Source organism: Gobio gobio, assembly GCF_949357685.1.
Source record: "Gobio gobio genome assembly, chromosome: 21".
In the NCBI taxonomy this organism is placed as follows: domain Eukaryota; kingdom Metazoa; phylum Chordata; class Actinopteri; order Cypriniformes; family Gobionidae; genus Gobio; species Gobio gobio.
Genome location: NC_137117.1, coordinates 13,491,741 through 13,514,608, shown reverse-complemented (window position 1 = coordinate 13,514,608; position 22,868 = coordinate 13,491,741). Strand labels below are relative to the sequence as shown.

General features: G+C 39.0%; 1 protein-coding gene across 2 annotated transcripts; it reads left to right on the top strand.

The window, feature by feature from the left end:
- Positions 1 to 9,878: 9,878 nt before the first annotated feature.
- otud3 (OTU deubiquitinase 3) lies at positions 9,879 to 22,812 on the top strand. 2 transcript variants are annotated; one of them, XM_079802419.1, is made up of 9 exons: positions 9,890 to 9,991; positions 10,204 to 10,272; positions 11,342 to 11,608; positions 11,699 to 11,847; positions 16,375 to 16,487; positions 16,564 to 16,686; positions 20,362 to 20,479; positions 20,560 to 20,741; positions 20,837 to 22,811. In XM_079802419.1, exons 3-9 carry the CDS (start codon positions 11,403 to 11,405, stop codon positions 20,999 to 21,001), a joined length of 1,056 nt encoding a protein of 351 aa, XP_079658545.1. In that variant the 5' UTR covers positions 9,890 to 9,991; positions 10,204 to 10,272; positions 11,342 to 11,402; the 3' UTR covers positions 21,002 to 22,811. The 2 variants fall into 2 exon arrangements, with proteins under 2 accessions (XP_079658544.1, XP_079658545.1); XM_079802418.1 differs by lacking the exon at positions 10,204 to 10,272 and having other exon boundaries at positions 9,879 to 9,991; positions 20,837 to 22,812.
- Positions 22,813 to 22,868: the final 56 nt, after the last annotated feature.

The following is a 22,868-nucleotide window of genomic DNA, read 5'->3' as shown; positions in this document are numbered from 1 at the left end:
TATGACGTTACTCTGTGCATTCGCTCAGCGGCTGTTATGACACTTGTTCACACTGCAGTGAGAGTAAAGCGCTTCTGCAAAAGAAAACCGCAAACCGAGGGGAACGCAGATATGATGTCATCGACAGGCGACTCCCTCACACGTCCCGGGTCCTTGGTTAAAATTGCAATTTTCTCACGATTTACAAATAGTTTGGAAACATTTGGGATATTGTAAGTACTCAACTGAACAAAATATATAACACTGGCCTAGTGGTTTTTGGATATTTTACTGAAAAAATGTTACATAGTGCAGCTTTAAGTTGCATATTAACACATTGATTAAAAATTATGTGCATTCACAACATGAAGCTACATTTGCAACAAATTTAACTTCTGTAATGTGATGATGTTGTTGTTTTTTGAATGGAGAGATTATGTTTGGTTATGATGTAGTGGTTGATGGTGCTATTATAATTTGGCACGTAATTTGTCTTGCGTCCTTGATGACCTCCGGAGGACGCAGCCTTCGAAATGAGACACAGCTAAACTGTCATATCTATTACCATGCCAAACACTCCAGGGGTTGACATGACAGAAATGAGTTTCTTCCTGTGTACAGCGTCACGTCTGCTGCTCCAGCATGAGCTGTGCGTGTTGAACGTGGTTTCCCAACACTGTCTGTGCATCTGGGCAAGAGAGCATGACACATATCAGAGCCAAACAGGTCAAGAGTTTCTGATGCGGCAGCATGTCTACAGTGAGTCCATTACCCAACATTCATCTGCCTTCTCACCTCATACGCAAGCAGCCTCCCGAGAGACACACAGCTCTGATGATTCTTACTCCATTTGAAGGATGTGCTTGAGTTGGGATGTTACTGAAAGTGAAAGGTCAGCATGTTTGCTGTTTACAAACTCCATCTTAGTGCAAAATCATTGACTCAGGCAATGTTTACAACCTGTTATTGAAGAAGATGAAAGATATGATGAAAGATCAGTAGCGTAGCGTAAATGATTATTGGCATACATGGCATATTGTGTTTTGCTTTTGAACGATTGCTAACTTTGCATACTATGGCACAAAAAGCTCATAATTGCTTGAAAACATTTAAGCAATTCCCCTTTAAACTTCATTATACCATTGCAAAGCCTTAATGTTAATTGAAATTTTTTTTTTAAATATAAAGAGAGTACAGATTAAAACAAATTTAAATATATTTATATAAAATATAATTATATTTAAATGAATTAAAAATTTTAATTTGAAAGACATTTTTGTTTACATTTAAGATCCACTGCTTCTGTGTACGATAAACTCACTTTATTTGATTGGTTCTCTAATTCATCCGGCTTGTTAATGTAAGAGCATGAACAGAAGATAGTGGAGTAAAGGTCATTACAGCGAATGATGTGGCGTCTCTTACCACTGTCTATAAAAATAACAGTATGAATTTACCTTACCATACGTTTTCTGACACACCTTATGTATTTTTATTTTCCTTTACTACTAATGTATCACTGAAGGTAGCCTACCAGTATTACTATTTTTATTTGCACATTGTATGATGGAAAGACTGTTCGTTTTGAAAGTACCATTATTCTTTGAAGTATCCTGAATCCATTACCTTAGCCTGCCCTTCAGGGTCACATGATTATCAATCAGTTATTAAAGGTGCAGTCCATAACTTTTTGCACTTCAGCGGTTAAAGGAACATGCCGACTTTTTGGGACTTTATCTTATTCCCCATATCCCCCAGAGTTAGATAAGTCCATACATACCATTCTCATCTCCGTGCGAGCCATAACTCTGTCTGACGCACCCACCACTAGCCTAGCTTAGCACAAAGACTGGAGGTAAATGGCTCCAGCTAGCCTACTGCTCAATAAGTGACAAAATAACGCCAACATTTTCCTATTTACATGTTGTGATGTGTATAGTTACATTGTGTACTAAGACCGACGGAAAATTAAAAGTGGTGATTTTCTAGACTGATATGACTAGGAACTATACTATCATTCCTGCGTAATGATCAAGGAATTTTACTGCCTTACCATGGGTGCAGTGGCGCAATGATATTATGCAGCACCTGAAAATAGGCTAACTTCCATCAACATAACCAACGTGTAACAGACTTCATTGTGATTTATCTTATAATTCGTTTTTGTGAACATTTTTGACATTTCTGTGTGTTTAAATAGGTTTAAGGTCTGCATTATCTGTCTTAATAAGTAGGGACTTTTATTTTGACGGATGTTGTAGCTAACGGAAAAATAGTGAGAGCTCGCGGTTCATCGGTGTGCCGCTGCACTCATGGTACGGCTCAAAGTTCCATGATCATTACGCAGGAATGAGAGTATAGTTCCTAGCCATATCAGTCTAGAAAATCGCAACTTTTCATTTTCCGTCGGTCTTAGTACACGATGTTACTATACACATCACAACATGTAAATAGGAAAATGTTGGCGTTATTTTGTCACTTATTGAGCAGTAGGCTAGCTGGAGCCATTTACATCCAGTCTTTGTGCTAAGCTAGGCTAGTGGTGGGTGCGTCAGACAGAGTAATGGCACGCACGGAGATGAGAATGACGTGTATGGACTTATCTAACTCTGGGGTATACGGTGAATAAGATAAAGTCCCAAAAAGTTGGCGTGTTCCATTAAACAGAACTGCATGTGTCTTGTGGAAGAACATTGCAGCCGGAGCTACTTCTCTCTGTTTATGTCTATGGCAAGTCACGCAGGGACTGTGCTCCTCCGCAGCGGTTCCTTCCCTTCTGGCCTGAAATAGTCCCAATATAAACACTTATTATAAGTGTACCATAATGTTTCGGAGTAAGACAAAAACACGGTTTGGAAAATGGATTCATGTTGTACATTCTCATTATATAATTTTTGTAAATCTTGAACACAAAAAAAGTTTTAAAGCAGCTTTAAAATAATGTAGGCCACTTTTTACTGTTAACAAAAGATATTTGGCGTTATCAGGCAAATATTCCCCCATTGCATTATTATACATTATATTCAACATTTTATATAGTAGTCTAATGTAGTACTACTGACACTAAAACTCTGTAAACTTGAATTTTTTTTTCATTTTGGGTGAACTATACACAATACAGATGATCACTATCCACGCTATATATTGTTGCATTTTTGTATTGCGATATATTGTGACACGGGTATATTGTTACACATTGAGCAGCGGTAACTGTTTTCAACATTGATGATAATAGTGAAAAATGTTTCCTGAACATCATATTAGAATGATTTCTGAAGGATCATGTGACACTGAAGACTGGAGTAATGATGTTGGAAATGTTTTAATAGAAAACAGTTCTAATTTCTCAATATTACTGTTTTAACTGTATTTTTCATTAAATAAATGCAGCCTTTGTGAGCATTAGATCTTCTTAGCTATGAAAGTACCATATACTACCAGTTTTTATAAACATATTCCTCACATGTCTGTGTTTACGTGCCATATCATCTGCCTTCATCGCCATATCATAATCCAGGACTGTTTGTTGTTAAACATCACACTGCAACGTGTTTCACCGCTCCTCATAATGCCATAAAACTGATCTGTGAACTCTGAATCTGTGTAGATTTAGTATTAACTATCCCAGCTGGATCATCAAGTCCTCTGCACTAATAAAACCCTCTTCCCTAAACACACACTCCTCACGTACAGTGCGTTTTCATGTGGTCTCTCTCCTCCACTGTCTGTGAGGACCTTGGCAGACCCGGAGTCACTCACCGCTCACATGAAGCAACTTGGACAAAAGTTGCATCTCCTTTCCAGCCTCATGAATATTCATGTGGCGTGGGCGTCAACCTTTGCCCACTGGCCTTAAATAGGCAGAGCATTGGTATCTGAGACAACCACTGAAACTCTGAGGATAAAGAGTTATCACCTGAGCGGGTTCTTCTACGTTTTGCAAGTGAGTATTTGTTTTTATTTATCTTTTAAATATATATACATATCTACCTTAATCTGCTTTGACGCTAACATGCACTATAAATCGATCGGTAAAAGACGGTGTTAACGGTAAGCCCGTACTCTATACGGTGAAAAGCTGTAGATCTAATGGGACATTTCATGTCATTTTATAGTCAAATAGGCCTAGTGTTGTACAGTTTTTAGAAGTGAAAAGAGTAATTTGATGGTTTTTCATTGAAATAATTGTTTCTTCTTAGTTTTTTCTTATCAGTTAAATGAGAGTTTATTGGATTATTTTAGTGTCATATTTGTTATTATGATCGTGCACCTTCTTTATTTTGATATTTACTTCAGTTAGTGGTACATCTACTTGTGATGAATTTTTTTTTATAATGTTGCTTAGTCTTTATCGTCTGTTTTAAGGTGGCTCGTAAAAAAAATTGGTGGTTTAACTTAAAAAAAAAGTAATTATACTTAATTTTGAGTTGGTTGAAATTAAAAATTTGAGTTAATGCAATGAAAGAGATTGGTTTAATAAATAGAAACTCAAAATATTATGTTATCTGAACCACGTTCATTATTTAAGTTGATTTGACAAAAGATTAAACGTTCATGAAAACTATTTTTTACTGTGAAAATAATTAAAGGAAAAACATGATTTTAATAATTTGGTATATTTTTTCAGCTAATGAAATACACATTATTACTGGAACTTTATATTCAATATGCAAAACTTAAAATGTTGCTTTCAGGCCTTTTCAGCTCTGCTTCCCTTAAGGTTTACCTTCTTAAAGGGATAGTTCCCCCCAAAAAATGAAAATTCTGACCCTCAAGTTATTCCAAACCTGTATGAATTTCTCCTGTTCCTTTGTTCCACAAATGAAGATATTTTGAAGAATGTTGGAAAACGGCATCATTGACGTCTATAGTATGGGGGGGAAATACTATGGAAGACAATGGGGTCCATCAAATGTTTGGTTACCAACATTCTTCAAAATATCTTCTTTTGTGTTCATCAGAAGAAACTCATACAGGTTTGGAACAACTTGAGGGTCATTATTTTCATTCTTTAATCCATATTTCTGAGCTTATTAAGCACAATTTGAAAACGTATAATATGTAAACAGCATTCGATGTTGATTTTAACCTGATAAGCTTCATGAGCACGTGCACGGGTTGAAGCGCTATTTTTAGCACGAGTGTAATGTTTGTTAATAGATTTAACGTAAAAAAAACATCATTAATCTTGACAAACTATATATCATTCTAAAGGTCTAAACCTCAAGCATCGAGGACAGACCACTGTTTTTCATTGAAAAGCTTATAACGGCTGTATTTTTGCATCAATGTAAGCAATACACATCAACGATTTTATAAATAAAAACAGAGTACATACCTTTAGTGTCCCTAATTACGAGCCAAACACGCATCCATTGCAAACAATTCCAGAACGAATGGAAAGGTGAGGGTCACTGAATAACATCCCATAGAGCATTTTAATCCAACGAAACAATAACGGTGTAATATTGATGGTTAATCCTTTGTTTACATCGCATTCTGCGGAGCGAAGTATCATACTAGACTGTTTATGCAATAAAATAATGCACCAAAAACAGTCTCCGGTAGAATAAAGTGGCATGGGTTTAAAGCTTAGAATGTTACGAACAAAATCCAACTAACCCCACTCAAAAACATGCAAAGATAGCCGCGATATAGTCAAAAATATCCAACCATAGCGATCGTTTTATCTGATGTCATGACGTGCTCATCCAATGATAATGTCTGTTTATCTGGAGCCAATAAAAGCATTGAATCGTCATGACTGACAGAAAATGTAGCCAATGACGACACGATTCCAACGAGACCTTGCATGTGTATGTTTGTCACATGGGCGTGAATATTTATTCATCTGAATGTGCCAATGTGGCGCTATCTCCGACGAGATGCTGCGAGCCTGACACCCCCCATCTGACAGCTAAAAGCTAACGCGCTAGTAAACAAACAGAGGTCTCTTTGTAGTAACTGTTTGCTAATCTTACTAACTGGACGGAATGTATTATCCAATGGATCGTCAAAAGAAGTTTTTATTGTGCTGAAATGCTTTATTTGAGCTCACTCGAAGCAGCGATGTGAAAAAGGAGAGTGAACACAGCGGTGACGGTGCTTGTTGACAGAGAAGTTGATCCAATAATATACCGGTGAGTTGCTATGTGTAGTTGTTTATGTATATTGAGAATGTGTGTGAGAATGTATGTATTTTATTGTTTCTGTGTGCTAGAAAAAATGCAATATACCAGTATGCATTATACATATGCTGATATTTTGCATTTTTCCTAGCACACATGGGGAAAAAGTATATAATTTTTCCCCATGTGTGTGTAAATAAAACATATATATATATATATTATATATATAACACATGTAATTGTTTATATATATATATATATATATATATATATATATATATATATTATATATATATATATATATATATTGAGACTGTATTTATTTTATGTTTTCCTGTGTGCTAGAAAAATTACAATATACCAGTATGCATTATACATATGCTGATATTTTGCATTTTTCCTAGCACACATGGGGAAAAAGTATATATAATTTTTCCCCATGTGTGTGTAAATAAAACATATATAATATATATATATAACACATGTAATTGTTTATATATATATATATATATATATATATATATATATATATATATATATATATATATATATATATATATATATATTGAGACTGTATTTATTTTATGTTTTTCCTGTGTGCTAGAAAAATTACAATATACCAGTATAGATTATACATATACTGATATTTAGCATTTTTTCTAGCACACACAGAAAAAAAAAATATATATATATAATATATAAAATGCATTTTTTTCCCCTGTGCTACAAAAACAAATTGACGAAAAAAGAAAAGTTCTGGACGGCCGACCATCTGTGTGATTGTTGAATGCTCACTGTATCACAGGCATTATATTGATTGTAGGACTGTGTGAGAATGTATGGGTCGCCGTCAATATGAATGCTCACTGTATAGCCGGCCGTTAGATTGATGCTTGGGCTGTGTGAGAATGTATGGGCCGCCGTCAATATGAATGCTGTCTAACCGACTGCCCATCAGTTTCATTGTTCATGGGATGGCCTGTAATTAGAGTGAATGATGACAGTGTGATTGTTGATTGAATGGGCAAACTATACAGAAATAGGACATGCAGTGCTAATTCTCATTCCTTTCCTTGCCATTCTACAGGCATCAGGTTGAGTCTTCAGATGAGCTATGGCATCAAGCACCAGCCAACCAGCAGAAAAGAGAAGAACGCTTTCAGATTCTTCAAGATCTGCACTTGCTGTTGTAGACCTGAATCCGCCAGTAAAAGGCCAGTAAATGTTTTTTTTTTTTACATTTGCAAATTGTGTGTGTTTTTATAGCTATATATTTATATTATATTGTTATTTATATTACTAGTTATATTTATAGTTATTATACTTATATTACTTGTTGTATTTTCAGTTGCAAAGAAGTTTAGCTCTTTTTTATTAATATTTCATTTTTATTATATTTTTATAAGTTCTGTTGTACAAATAAATCACTAATACAAAGTCTTATGGTTCTGCCTATTATTTTATAGTTGAAAAAGCATTCAAGCATCATATATGATGGCTAAAACAGCTTGCAGTACACTTCATAACATTAGGTTATCAAGTCTCCTGTAGGTTTCTTGGCACCTGGACATATTCTTAGAAAAAAGCATGCAGGAACCCCATTTTTCATGATATCTTCGTCAAATTTTAAATATAAACTGATGAGACTTTTGCCTTTCAATTCATTAACTAACTGGATTCCTCCAGGCCTTATTTCATATATTTTTACATCAAATAATAAAGTGTTCATTGTAGCACAAATCATCTTCAAGACACTTCAACTTCTATAACTGTTTGTCTTTCTAAGTTTTTTTCTACTTTAATGTTTGGGTAATAAACTGTAAAGTGTCTTCTTTTTAAAGATGTCTAAATTGTGCATGTAGTGCAAATTGTTTAGCAACTGCAATTGTTTTAGTTGGGAGATGTCATTTCTGGGGATGTGCCTCAAGCAGGCGGAGGGAGAAATGGAACAGACATAGTCTTGGAAAAAAGCTTGCAGGAACCACATTTTTCATTATATCTTCCTCAAACTTGAAATATAAACTGATAAGTCGTGTGGCTTTCAATCCATAACTGAACTGGATTCCTCCAGGTCTATTTTCATATATTTTTACATGAAATAATACAACATTCTGTGTAGTGCAAATAATTTTTGAGGCATTTCAACTATTATAATTTTTTATCTGTTTGAGAATTATCAACTCTGATTGCTTTTTAGTAGAGTCCCAAGTGTCTTCTTTCCAAAGATACCTTAATTGTGCCTGTAGCACACTGTTCTCAGGAGCTATAATTGTTTTAATTCAGGTAGGTCGTTTTCAGCTGTGAGCCCCAAAGTGGGGTTGCAGTTTAACAGGTTAAGATTAGACTTCACACCAGCAGTGTTTATTAATGTAATTCAGTTGATTTTGTCATGTTTTCATATCATGACCTGTGACGCTCTTGTTTCCTTTCACAGACGTAACACAACTGAAAATGGACATGCATGAGATCATCCCTTTTGCTAAGGAGATGCTGAGGTCTGGTCCCTCCAAGGGCTGCCTGAAGGTCTACCTAGTGGGCGGCACGTTCGCCGTCCTGGGAATGGTGAGCGGCGTGGTGCAGGTTGCCGCTTCCCTCTTCCCTGACCACGAGGAGCCTGATTTTGAGATGCTTAAGGTGCAGGAGCTCATAACAGAAAAAGAGCAGGTCCCGGAGCCACAAACCATCATCCCTGAAGACGAGGAAATGGATGCCGCGATGGAGGCCAAGGCTAAGGAACTGCCCATGACCAGACAGAGGCGGATGAGTTTCAGAGCTCATGCTTCATAATGCTCGTAACCCTGCCACATGACGAAAGTTGAGCCAAAATGAAGTTCTGCTTGTGCACTGATCCGTCATGAGGAACCGTATGGACCCAGTTATTGTACTGAGCGCTGCAGAGCAGCACGGAGAGGGATATGACTTGATAGTTTACGACTGTTACGTATGTCTGTCTAGATGGTGTAAGGATTTTTTATTAGATGATAACTATTTATAAAGGATGTATAAAAGTCATGTGAAGAGTGTGCTATATTTTACTGCCATAAAATAAATTCATATTTGCTCAATCTCTGCATCACTCTGTTGTACTGTAAGATGATATTTTGATTCTGCATCAAATAAGGGTGTTTTATTGTTAATGTCATATCATGGGCCCTATCATCCACCCGGCGCAATGTGGCAAAGTGTTTTTTGCTAGTTTCAGACCAACGCAGTTATGCTTATTACACACACAGGGATGGGCAGCAGCACACAAACATGTTTAAATATTAAAAATAAAAACACTTGTCTCTGAAGAAGCATTCAGTCTTTCCGCTTGCAAAACTCTGATTGGTTTATTGCACGTTACGCACAAAACACACCCTTGCCTTAAGAGACTAGGTACAACACTTTTAGACCATGCGTTTTGCGCGCTGACTGTTTTTTTTTTCAGTCGTTAAATTAGCAAAAGTGGATTCGGACACTCCCTAAGTGTATAAAATTGAATAAATGTGAATAAAATATGAATACAATATGCTACAAAGACAGTTTCTTGTCTATGTAGGGAAAGACACATTTTTAAACGTTTAATTATTATTATAGCTAGATTACGATTCTGGATTCATAATCCTAGAACTAATTTTTCACACAAAAAATATACTCAAAAACAACTCCAAAAACATGAATCATATTTATAAAATGTATTTGTCATTTTTAAGATAAATATTCTAATCTAAAACATGTATTTTTAATGACTGGCCGCAGCTTTATTTTGAAAGCAAAGCCGGAACCGGAAGTGAGGCCCGGACTTCTTTAGGAAGTAAACAAACCCTGGACATCTCAGAGTGAGATTTACCGGAGTTAGTGGACAATTTGTCATGCAACGTTCGTGTCTGTCAGCAAATAATGTGAGTACAGTTGAATGACACACTTTAGCAGTCTTTTCTCTTCAACAAACATCCTCATTCTATCGTTTAAACACTGCCAAATCTGAGAGAAACGGTTTATTACGCGACATTTCTGACACATCACGCTGCTGTTCTCGGTCTGATATTTATAGTACATGACTCTGAACTTGTTCTTGTTGGATTCATTACACACTTTTATGTAATTCACATAGACAGACAGCAAACAAACATTTCACATCTGCAAAAATGATTCGTTGGCTTCAGTAACTTACTGTGTTTAGGTGAGTAAAACCATTAGCACAACACTACACACATCCACTGTTAGTGACATTACCATGAGAAAAAAGAATATACAATTCTATCTATTTATCTATCTATCTATACATACATACATACTTGCATACATATAATATTTTCAGTATGGTCTCAGATCATACCTGGGAAATGCATAAAAATAAGCAAATTACTATTACTTAGTTGCTGCTACTGTGTAAATTTGCCAGGACTGCCATTAAAAAGAAAAGGAAATTAAACAAAAGCTTATATTATTTGGATGAGATATTCATTTATAGTGATTTTACAGTATAATGTTCACATAATCGTTCATTAAGATTTTACAGTCCTTCCAGTACTTATGATATTCTGACAGAAACCATGTTTACCATGGTCAATTTTTGTTAGGGTGAATGACAGTGGATGTTATGCTTACTGTTAAGTATTAGTATTTCATCTTTTTTTATTATTTATTATTAGAAAAGAATGAAAAAATGAAATATAGACTCAAACAACAACAATGAAATAGTAATAATATAATATTAATAATTATTTATTATATACTTAACGATATCTTTAGGCATCACTAACAATTTTTATTTTATTTTTTACAGTTTAAATGTGATATATATATATATATACACACACACACACACACATATATATATATATATATATATATATATATATATATATATATATATATATATATACACACACACATACACGCACATATATATATATATATATATATTTACATATATTATGAATTTAGAAACGTGTATGTAAGATGTGATTAATCGCGATTTGACAACACTAATTTAAAGTTAGTTTGCTTTTATCCACCACACATTTAAACTGTCTGAATGTAATCCTATATTCATTTATTATTTATTATTATTAAATGAAGATATTTGCGGAAGTAGAAATGATAACTGTGTTCACCATGGTCTTTTTTTATTAGGGTCATGCACTGTATGTCACACTTTTTATTTTTGCTCTGCCATATTGAATGTTCATTTTAAATGCTTCCCATTGTCATACTGATTTTGTGAATTTTATGATGTGTCGTTTTAGGTCTTGCGTGTGTGACAGATAAACGGCTGCATCAATACTGAGTGTAATACAGCGCTTCATCATGTCAAGGAAGCAGTCAGGGAAGCCCATAAAGGGAAACAGGAAGTATGAATTAGAGAGGAAGCGAGACGAGCGGGCGGCCCGTCGGGCTCTCGCCAAAGACAAAAAGAACAGACCTCCAGGAGGGGAAGATGGAGAGGAGTTTGTCAGCTTTTCCAACCAGCTTCAGGCTCTGGGTCTCAAACTCCGAGAGGTGCCTGGAGACGGGTATGTGTGGGCTTCTGTCACGGGAGGATTGTGATGACCATATACGGCTCTTTAAGCAGTCAAGCTTCAGTTTCTCATGTTGTCCCGCAGTAACTGTTTGTTCCGAGCTCTTGGAGATCAGCTGGAGGGACATTCGCGGGGTCACCTGCATCTGCGGCAGGAGACGGTACAGTACATGACGACCCACAGGCAGGACTTTGAGCCCTTCGTTGAAGATGAGGTGCCGTTCGCACAGCATTGTAAGAGAAGTCTCTAAAGTGTTGCCATAAATCCTCTTCTGGTCAACATAAACTAGTCTAAAATAAACTGAAACTTCTGCTTAAAATCAGATTGAGTTGCAACATTAACCTCAGAAATGACTAAGTTTAATTTGAAAATAAATATAACTAAATCTGATGAATACAAACTAAAGGCCCATTCACACTAGAGGCTATAACTATATTAGTGTTCCAGTGATATAGTTCTGATATTGCTCCGTTATCATTATAGCTGTAATGTGGACTATTCTTTTAAATTTAGATCTAATTAAAACAAATAAGTCTGACAAAATTACAATGACTAAAATGACTAATGCTGTGTCCCAATTCGCCTACTTTTACTACGACCTAAAAGTATGTACTCATTTTGTGAAGAAAAAGTACATACTTTTGAGTGTGTAGCAGAAGAGTATGCAAGCTTTGGGACATACTACTTCAAGATTCAAGATTCAAGATTCAAGAGTTTTATTTGTCACATACACAGTTATATACACAATATACAACTGGCAGTGAAATGTAAACAGGTCCGCTCCATGGACAGTGCAAATAACAGTTACAAGAAATTAAATAGAAATAGAATAAAATTAGAATAAAAAGTATTAACATAAGTAGAATTATAAATAAATCAAGTAAAAGATAAAAATAGGAAATAAGATAAAAATAAAAATATAAAAAATATGTGGATATGATAAGTGAGATAAACTGTAGACTTAAAAATAAGTGGTTAACATAAAATATATAATATGTATATATAAAGAAGTATAATGTGCAAGGTTTATTACAGGTTGTTACGCAGTAACAATAGGGACGTAAAGTGCAGTGCAATTGCAGTATGTGGATGTTAATGTTGAAAGACCGTATGTTTATGCGTGTGCGGGGGTGAAGTGAGTCACGTGACTGAGTTCAGGAGTCTGATGGCCTGGGGGAAGAAACTCCTCCTGAGTCTTTCAGTCTTTGCCATCAGGCTACGGAAGCGCTTACCAGATGGCAGCAGGGTGAAGTGAGAGTTTGCAGGGTGATTAATGTCTCTGATGATTTTAGTAGCTCTACCTCTGCAGCGTTTGGTGAAGATGTCCTGCAGAGACGGGAGAGCTGAGCCTGAGATGCGCTCGGATAAGCGCACCACTCTTTGCAGGGCTTTGCAGTCGTGACTGGTGCTGTTCCCGTACCACGCTGTGATGCACTGAGTCAGGACACTTTCTATCGCCCCTCGATAGAAAGTTTTCAGGATGGCTGGTGAAACCCTGAATTTCCTCAGCTGGCGCAGGTGGTACAGTCTTTGCCTGGCTTTTTTCACCTGTGTCTGGATGTGTGTAGTCCAGGTCAGATCCTCGGAGATGTTCACACCCAGGTATTTGAAGCTGCTCACTCTCTCTACCGGTGTCCCGCTGATCATGAGAGGGGAGTATGACCGATGCTGTCTCTTCCTGAAGTCCACAATCAGTTCTTTGGTCTTGTTAACATTCAGAGAGAGACAGTTGTCCTGGCACCATGATGTCAGTTGCTCCACTTCGTCCAAGTATGCCGTCTCATTGTTGTTGGAGATGAGACCCAGGACAACAGTATCATCAGCAAACTTGATGATAGAGGTGGAGCTGTGTGTGGACAAACAGTCATGGGTGTAGAGAGAGTAGAGCAGGGGACTCAGCACACAGCCCTGTGGAGCTCCAACACTCAGGGTGATGGAGGTGGAGGTGAACTGGCCTACTCTCACCGCCTGGGGTCTGCCAGTGAGGAAATCTTCAATCCAGAGGCAGAGAGAAGAATTCAGGCCTAGATCCAGGAGTTTGTGTGTTAGCTTAATGGGAACTATGGTGTTAAAGGCTGAGCTATAGTCAATAAATAGCAGCCTGACATAGTTCCCACTTTTGCTGTCGATGTGAGTGAGGCAGGAGTGAAGGACGTGAGAAATGGCATCTTCAGTCGATCTATTGGGACGATAGGCAAACTGAAGAGGGTCCAAAGTGTCAGGAATGGAGGAGCAAATGTTGTTTTTAATGAGTCTCTCAAAGACCTTCATGACTAAAGATGTGAGAGCCACTGGACGATAGTCATTTAGGCAAGAGGGTTTACTGATCTTAGGTACAGGGATGATGGAGGATCGTTTGAAGGAGGTGGGGACAACAGATGTAGCAAGGGACTCGTTGAATATGGATGTAAAGAGCCCTGCGAGCTGATCAGCACAGGACCGCAGAACACGACCTGAAATACCATCCGGCCCAGCAGCTTTCCTGACATCCACACGTTTGAGTGCCCTCCGAACCTCGTCCTCCGAGACAGAGATCACGTGACCGTTGCTGCTCTGAGGGACTCTCTCTGACGCGTCACTCGCCGGAGTCGCGCTGCCGCGATTACCATCAAAGCGAGCGTAGAAAGAGTTTAACTCGTTCACCAGTAACGGATCAGCTCTCACCTCTGCAGAGGATTTAGTTCCAAAAGCACAGATGGTTCTCAGTCCCTGCCACATCCGCCGGGAGTCGTTGAGTTGGAAATGAGATTCCACTCGGTCTTTATAGCGGAGTTTTGCGGCTTTAACGGCGCGCCGGAGGGCGTAACATGAAGCTTTGTACTCCCTCATATCCCCCGTTAGGAGACCGGCATTGTAAGCGGTGGTGCGCGAGTTTACTGCAGTGCGAATTGAACTGTCCACCCACGGTTTCTGATTAGGGAAGGACGTTATAGTTATTGTTTGTGTGGCTTGCTCTGTCAGTGTGTTAATAAAGCAGAGCGCCACTTCTGTGAACTCGCTGACGTCCTCAGAACTCGCGCGGAACATGTCCCAGTCGACGTCATCAAGAGCTGCCTGTAGCGTGATCTCTGAATGGGATGACCAGCGTTTGACTTCCCTCCTCACCGGGGGCTCTTGAACGAGCCTTCGTCATCTTTAACGGACTCTGTCGCTTAGTTACGTGCGTCCTGTCCTGTATCACAGTTCAACTTCAAATACTCCACATTCAGTTTCGTTTCCTACCGTATCGGAGAGAAATGTAGAGGCACGTCGATATGCCATTTGTGGGTCTTTAATGCAGAGACTCCCCTCATGTGTTTGTAGTTTAAATATAATGATGCGTTTAAAAGTTAATGGCCAAACGTATCATTACAAAAGTTTACAATGCTGCTGCAGGTGAAATATAATGAGGATAACATTTAATAAATATCTTTTCGTCAGGTTAAATACTGATAATTGATCACTCAAAGACCTTATCTAAACCTCTCTACTTAACCGTCGGACTCGGACATCCGTCATGTTTGTAGTTTTTTAACACTTTTTATCCGCGTTTGTAGTTCTAATCGAATCCTCGTTCTACTCGCAATGGGTTGTGGGCAATATCAGCCGTTGGAGTGTGTGTCGATCTGCACTTCGGATTCTGACTGGAAATAGTAAACCATCCGGGAAGCTTTGGAATACTCTTTTCAACATACTACGATTTGGGATGCACTAATTCTATTTTCGAATACTATTTAGTACGGATAGTATGCGAATTGGGACGCAGCATAAAACTTAAACTAAAATGGAAAATATCAAAATAAAAACTCAAAAATCTAAATATTTATGAACACTGTAAAACTGTAAGGGTTAGTTCACCCAAAAATGAAAATTCTGTTATAAATTACTCACCCTCATGTCGTTCCAAAACCCGTAAGACCTTCGTTCATCTTCAGAACACAAATTAAGATCTGAAATCTGAGAGATTTCTGTCCGTCCATAGACTGCAATGTAATTACCACTTTCAAGGTCCAGAAAAGTAGTAAAGACATTGTCAAAATAGTCCATGTGTCTCCAGTGGTTCAACCTTTTATGAAGCGTCGAGAATACTTTTTGTGCACAAAAATAACGACTTTATTCAACAATTTCTTCACGTCTGTGTCAGTCTCAATGATACAAAAATGTTAAAATAAAAAATAAATCAAGTTATAATTTAAAATAAATCAAGTTTAGCTTGTTTTTATGTGTGTATATATACAATCAAACCAAAATGTATTCAGACACCTTCAACATGTTCTCACATTATCAGTTTATTCGCTATAGTTTAGAAAATATGACAAGAACTCAGAATTGAACCGTGTCAGAACAAACTCATCTTGATAATGTCAGATAACTTTGATAGAAAGGGATGTAATGGATTACAATCAACCAATCAGCTGTTAAATTTAATAACACAATTAGGTAATACCAATTTAGGTCAACCAATGACCAAGCAATGCTTCATTTTGTTCAGTCCGTGGTGTTAAAGGTCACATTAGCAATTAAAACATGGTCAGGTCAAAGTGTCAGAATAATTTTGGTCCCACATTTGTATTAATTTTACTGGTAGTCACTGTATGTTTTCTTTATTTTGCCATCCTCACTTACATTAATGAACTAGTGACCTGCACCCACTTGTAAAAATTGTATCTGAATAATTTTTGGTTTGAATGCTGTGTTATCCAGCTATTCCAGTGAATTCCTGCAGGAAAGCTCAGGTATGTTATTGAAGAAATCCTTGTTATTTTTTTTGTCTTTTTCAGTGTCAAACCTCTCACAGCAGGGCATGTTTGCCGGGAATGACGCCATCGTGGCCTTCGCTCGCAGCCAACAGTTGAAAGTGGTTATTCATCAGCTGAACGCTCCATTGTGGGAGGTGATGGAGCATTAATGTATTTGATTAATGTGATTCTAAAGTGTGTTTTATTAATGCTTTTTTCCTTGCCATTTAGATCAATGGTACAGACAAGCCGTCATGCCGTGAGCTACACATCGCATATCGCTATGGAGACCATTATGACAGCGTCCGAAAGATCGGAGACAACTCTGAGAGTCCGGCACATCTACGTATAGAGGTCAGTCAACTAAACAAACATCAGACACATACACAGGGGCGATTCTAGGATTTTCATTTTAGGGGGCTCAGCCCTCAGTGAGGGTATGAAAAAAAAAATGGTAAGACTTTAGTTTAGGGTCCAATTCTCACTATTAACTAGTAGCTTATTAGTATTAGTAATGTTGATTTCCACGATCTACATATGTACATTTTAAGATATTCTGAACGCCAAACAATTAGATAACAATAACTTGAAAACCATGTCAGTGGACGGATATGCCTGATAAAGTTTTTCCTTTTTTGTCAGTGAAGACAGTAAACATATGTTTAACTGATATTTATATGTTTTATGAATCATTTTTGTTGACATGTTAATTTACTGAAGGCTAACTGGAAAGCCAGGTAACTAAATGTATTAAATTAATTCACAATATGCACATTCATTAATATTATGCCCAATACAGGCTGAAAAAAACGGAGCTTTTTATTTACTGAGAGCTACAAATGGAATTATATTAATTTACAATATGCACACATTCATTACTAATATTACTTTGTTAATATAGAGGAAGCAGAGGCTGGGGGCTCAGAGGAGGACTCGTCCATCACCCAAGCTGAAGTCACCGAGGTGGTCAAGAAACTCCTCGGTGGCAAGGCACCGGGGGTGGATGAGATCCGCCCTGAGTACCTCAAGTCTCTGGATGTTGTGGGGCTGTCTTGGCTGACACGCTTCTGCAGCATCGCGTGGCGGTCGGGGACAGTGCCTCTGGGATGGCAGACCGGGGTGGTGGTTCCTCTTTTTAAAAAGGGGGACCGGAGGGTGTGTTCCAACTATAGGGGGATCACACTTCTCAGCCTCCCCGGGAAAGTCTATGCCAGGGTACTGGAGAGGAGAATTCGGCCGATAGTTGAACCTCGGATTCAGGAGGAACAGTGTGGTTTTCGTTCTGGTGGTGGAACACTGGACCAGCTCTATACCCTCTACAGGGTGCTGGAGGGTTCATGGGAGTTTGCCCAACCAGTCCACATTTGTTTTGTGGATTTGGAGAAGGCATTCGACTGTGTCCCTCGCGGCGTCCTGTGGAGGGTGCTGGGGGAATATGGGGTCCGGGGTCCTTTGCTGAGGGCTGTCCGGTCCCTGTATGACCGAAGCAGGAGTTTGGTCCGCATTGCCGGCAGTAAGTCAGACTTGTTCCCGGTGCATGTTGGACTCCGGCAGGGCTGCCCTTTGTCGCCGGTTCTGTTCATAATTTTTATGGACAGAATTTCTAGGCGCAGCCAAGGGCCGGAGGGTGTCAGGTTTGGGGACCACACGGTTTCGTCTCTGCTCTTTGCGGATGACGTTGTCGTGTTGGCCCCTTCTAACCAGGACCTTCAGCATGCACTGGGACGGTTTGCAGCCGAGTGTGAAGCGGCTGGGATGGGGATCAGCACCTCCAAATCCGAGGCCATGGTCCTCAGTCAGAAAAGGGTGGCTTGCCCACTCCAGGTTGGTGGAGAGTTCCTGCCTCAAGTGGAGGAGTTCAAGTATCTAGGGGTCTTGTTCACGAGTGAGGGGAGGATGGAACGGGAGATTGACAGACGGATCGGTGCAGCTTCTGCAGTAATGCGGTCGATGTACCGGTCTGTCGTGGTGAAGAAAGAGCTAAGCCGTAAGGCGAAGCTCTCGATTTACCGGTCAATCTACGTTCCTACTCTCACCTATGGTCATGAGCTTTGGGTCATGACCGAAAGGACAAGATCCCGGATACAGGCGGCCGAAATGAGCTTTCTCCGCAGGGTGGCTGGGCGCTCCCTTAGAGATAGGGTGAGAAGCTCAGTCACTCGGGAGGAACTCGGAGTAGAGCCGCTGCTCCTCCACATCGAGAGGGGACAGCTGAGGTGGCTCGGGCATCTGTTCCGGATGCCTCCTGAACGCCTTCCCGGGAAGGTGTTTCGGGCATGTCCAACCGGGAGGAGGCCCCGGGGAAGACCGAGGACACGCTGGAGGGACTATGTCTCCCGGCTGGCCTTGGAACGCCTCGGTGTCCCCCCGGAAGAGCTAGAGGAAGTGTCTAGGGAGAGGGAAGTCTGGGCATCTCTGCTTAGACTGCTGCCCCCGCGACCCGGCCCCGGATAAGCGGAAGAAGATGGATGGATGGATGGACTTTGTTAATATTTCTTGTTTGTTAATATTTATTATAAATTACATTACATAGGCCTATTTCAAATCAAAATGGCGAAATTAGACATAAGCTTATTCATTTGCGTGAATATTTTTGTCATTTGTTTAAGATTTCTGACTTAAAGAAGCAGCTGTCAAATATGAAATGTTTAGTTTAGCTACATATCTCGCACTTGACGTCGAGTCGTGCTGCTAAAATTCGCCCTAAGCAGCATCTGTGCGTACATAAAGCCTGCTTACTCTGATTTGCTTGGTTTTCTCAAATATTTTGAAATTGACGTGCGGTGACAGACCAATGAGGCTCATATCTACGCATACACCTTTGCTTCTGACGTGCGCTCTGCTCGGCGCTGCGGATTGAAGAACACGCTGATTAAAAGACGGGATGAAGCCTCCCGCCAGTTTCATATGTTTGAAAGGTTAATCACAAATTTTTTTGGGGGGGACGGACAGAAGTGTGAGGGGAGGGAGGGTGGGGGGGACGGGGGATGAGCCCCCCTAAAAAGGGCCTAGTGACGCCCATGTACATACATGAACCAAAGATGGACATTTTCCATCGAGGAAATGTGAGTGTTGTTGTCAGAGGTGCCGGTAGCAATTTTGGGCCCTATGAAAGAATATAAGGTTGGGCCGTACCAAATATACAGGCCTACCTATCCGGTTGTTAAGTCTGACGTCACGCAGCAGCGCTTCTGGGTCTCATACCACAAGAAAAACAACAAACGGTGCTAATATACACACACAATGTGGTGTAATGCTACAAAAAAATTATAATCATAACCTTTATCTCCATACCAAAATTCCAGATGGCCAGAGAGTGATTCATCAATTTTGCCGGAAATGCAGAAATAAGACGTCATTTTCTTTTCTTTGTTACTCTGGTAGATTATACATTTATAGTTTCTTTTACATTACTACAAGTACTGTTACTACTAATAAAACCAATCTCTGGGGGGCCCCAAAAGTACGTGGACCCTTAGAATCGTCCTAACTTCTCCCCCCTTAGCAGCGCCCCTGGTTGCTGTTACTTTTCAGAAGTGTGGGGTCAGGATTATTTTGGAACAAAGTAAATTTTCTTCAGCAAGGACACACTAAATTGATCAAAAGTGACAGTAAAGACATTTATAATGTTACAAAAGATTTCTATTTCAAATAAATACTCAAAGAATCCTAAAAAAAAAGTATCACGGTCTCCACAAAAATATGAAGCATCACAACTGTTTTCAACATTGATAATAACCAGAAACATTTCTTGAGCATCAAATCATCGTATTAGAATGATTTCTGAAGGATCATGTGACACTGAAGACTGGAGTAATGATGCTGAAAATTCAGCTTTGATCACAGGAGCAAATTACATTTTAACATATATGAAAATGTATTCAATATTACTGTTTTTACTGTATTTTTTGATCAAATAAATGCAGACTTTAAAAAAAATTCTTACCAACCCCAACTAACTTTTGATCCTTGTATGTAGGTGAACTTTATGATTTGCTAATGTGACTTTCTCATCTTTTCTTTCGATAGAGTCTGAATAATTCCAGACGCTTTGGAGACGGTCAGAAGGAGAAGTCGAGAGGTGCCTCTCCCTCGCGCGCTCTCTCTGAAGATGAAGAGCTGATCTTGAGCGTTCTCTGTGCCGACAGTCAGTCCATTTTTAAATCAATGTTTGAATTCTCTTTCCTTTACTCCCAACATGCTCTCACCGCTATTTTGTGTCCGCAGGTCAATCTGACAATCTATGTCAATCAAATGCCACATCACAGACGTGGCTGGATTCTGAACTGAACAACCTATCATCACAGAGCGATTCAGCTTCAGGGACGCACCCTTTATGTCAAGGCATGCAGGCTGAATGTATTGAAATCATATCGCCAACAGAGGGCAGCATCTCACATAAACCCAAGGTAAATGAGATCGTTTTGAATGATAAAATCTGTAAAATTTGAGATTCTTAGATGAAAATAATGAAGCATTCTCGTATTTTTTTTATGTTTTCTAGCTCTCTAATAAACAAAGGAAAGAGCAACAGCGTCTAGAAAAGAAGAAACGTCAAGAGGAGAGACATAGACAGAAGGTTTTACAGGACAGAGGGTCACATGACCAGAATCAGAACGGACCTGAAGCCGTCACACTTGTGCCAGCGCTCAACACCCTGAGCATCTAGAGAGCAAATGTTGCTCAGTTTTGGGTGGTCCGTGCACTGTGTAACGATCGAGACACTTTAATGGTTTAAACGTACAGGAACTGTGTGGTATGAATGAGCGTGCGTTTCTTAAGCATGAAGATGATGTTGAGATACGTGGAGCTGTGCGTTGTGCTTGAGATTGCTGGCGGATGCGGCATTTGTACCGAACATAGATGAACCCTCATTAATGTCAGTTGACCCGTCTGAGCTCAGCCAAAGAACTCGTGGAAAGGGAACTAAAATATCGAGAGGAGGAAGAGTTTAAGATTAATGATGGACCACTATTTAAACCTGTTGGGGTGTTTGATTCATTTGTTTAAAAACCTTTAGTTTCAGCCCCTGCTTTCAGTTTTTGAATGCTACTTAAAACAGAGCATTCAAATAATTATGGTTTTAAATCTAGTGTTTCATTTTCAGACTGTTGGGCAACTTCATATTCTGCAGTGAAATCCTATAAATAAACGTTTCAAATGGGATTTCAAGTGTGTAGTAGTAAATATTGTTCACTGAAAGGGTGAATAAAAAAAAATATGGACGTAGTGTCCGTGACGTCACCCATAGGATTCTGAAGAGCAGTTTTGATGCGTAAAGTTGGGTCGAGCTGGCCGTTGCCATCTTGGCAGCGCGTCACTCCGGAATATTAAATGGGCAACATGGGGCTCAATGAGATTCTTCTGGAGTCTATCCCTAGTGACCAGTCGATGAATTGCAGTTTAAGTCACTTCCGTATTGGCTTCAAGAGAAACTGGGGGAGGTTGCCGCTTGGGTGAATCTCAGGATCTCGTATTTCACCTCAAAATAGAAATTATATTTTGCGTAAGAATAAACAACTGTAGCACCATTCAGAGTTTTTGCATTTTATGACAAGTAAGCCCTTAATCATTCCTGTAAAGCACAATTATTAATTTAATGTAATTTAAAGTCTGCATGAAACGGAAGTTGAGATCGTCTTTTTCTCCTTATTGTGACGTATATCCGAGTGAAACGGCTTCTGAAATTAGAAAAAATGTAGGGCGAGGCTTGATTTCGTCTTTCGGGAATTGATTGGATCGTTGGAAGTCGGGCGTTGCTAACAAAATGGAGGCAGATTTGAAGTTTGCACTGAAGTTTTTCTACATATGTTACTGAGCATATTTCCTCACTTTCCGCTGGTTTATGCTACAGATTTCACTTATTTTAAGCCTTGTATGGCTTTATTTCTGTAAAACTTTTTTCTCAGCTCTCCCTTATAAGGGGGGCGAGTAAGTTCTTAAGTACGAGCCGTCACGACAAGCTGTTCGTCCGACTATATTGAGTAATTTTTACATAAAAAAAGCTTTTATTTCTCATGTATTTCTCTCTTTTTGCCTCAAGTCCTTCTTGAAGAAGGTTTTGTGTACACCGAGAAAAATTTACCTAACCACCATATTGCTACGATCAGTGACAGGTTTCTGAGAGGCAGGGCAGAAACGAGACAGGGGGCGATAACCCCGCCCTCGCGCCACAGCACATGACCGGGAGAGAAGAGAGGACGTTTCGATGAGGGAGGGAAAGTTAACGTATTTGATTAAAGATTATAAGGCTAAATGAATTTTTTTAAAATAATGAAGTGCACAGATAAATCAGTTATAGTAAACACTACAATATTAAATATAAAAATACGAATTGTAAAATTTGATTTCATGCCGCCTTTAAGAATGTGTATTACAGTAATGGGACAATTGAAAAAAAACTTCAAAAAGCATTAATTTGGGTGGAAAATGTGCTTAAATTGTCATGTAAATATTAAAAAAGCGTGAGGGGCTTGATATAATGGGCTTAATTTTCTTTGAAATGTGACTGTCATTTAAAGGTGCTCTATAAATAT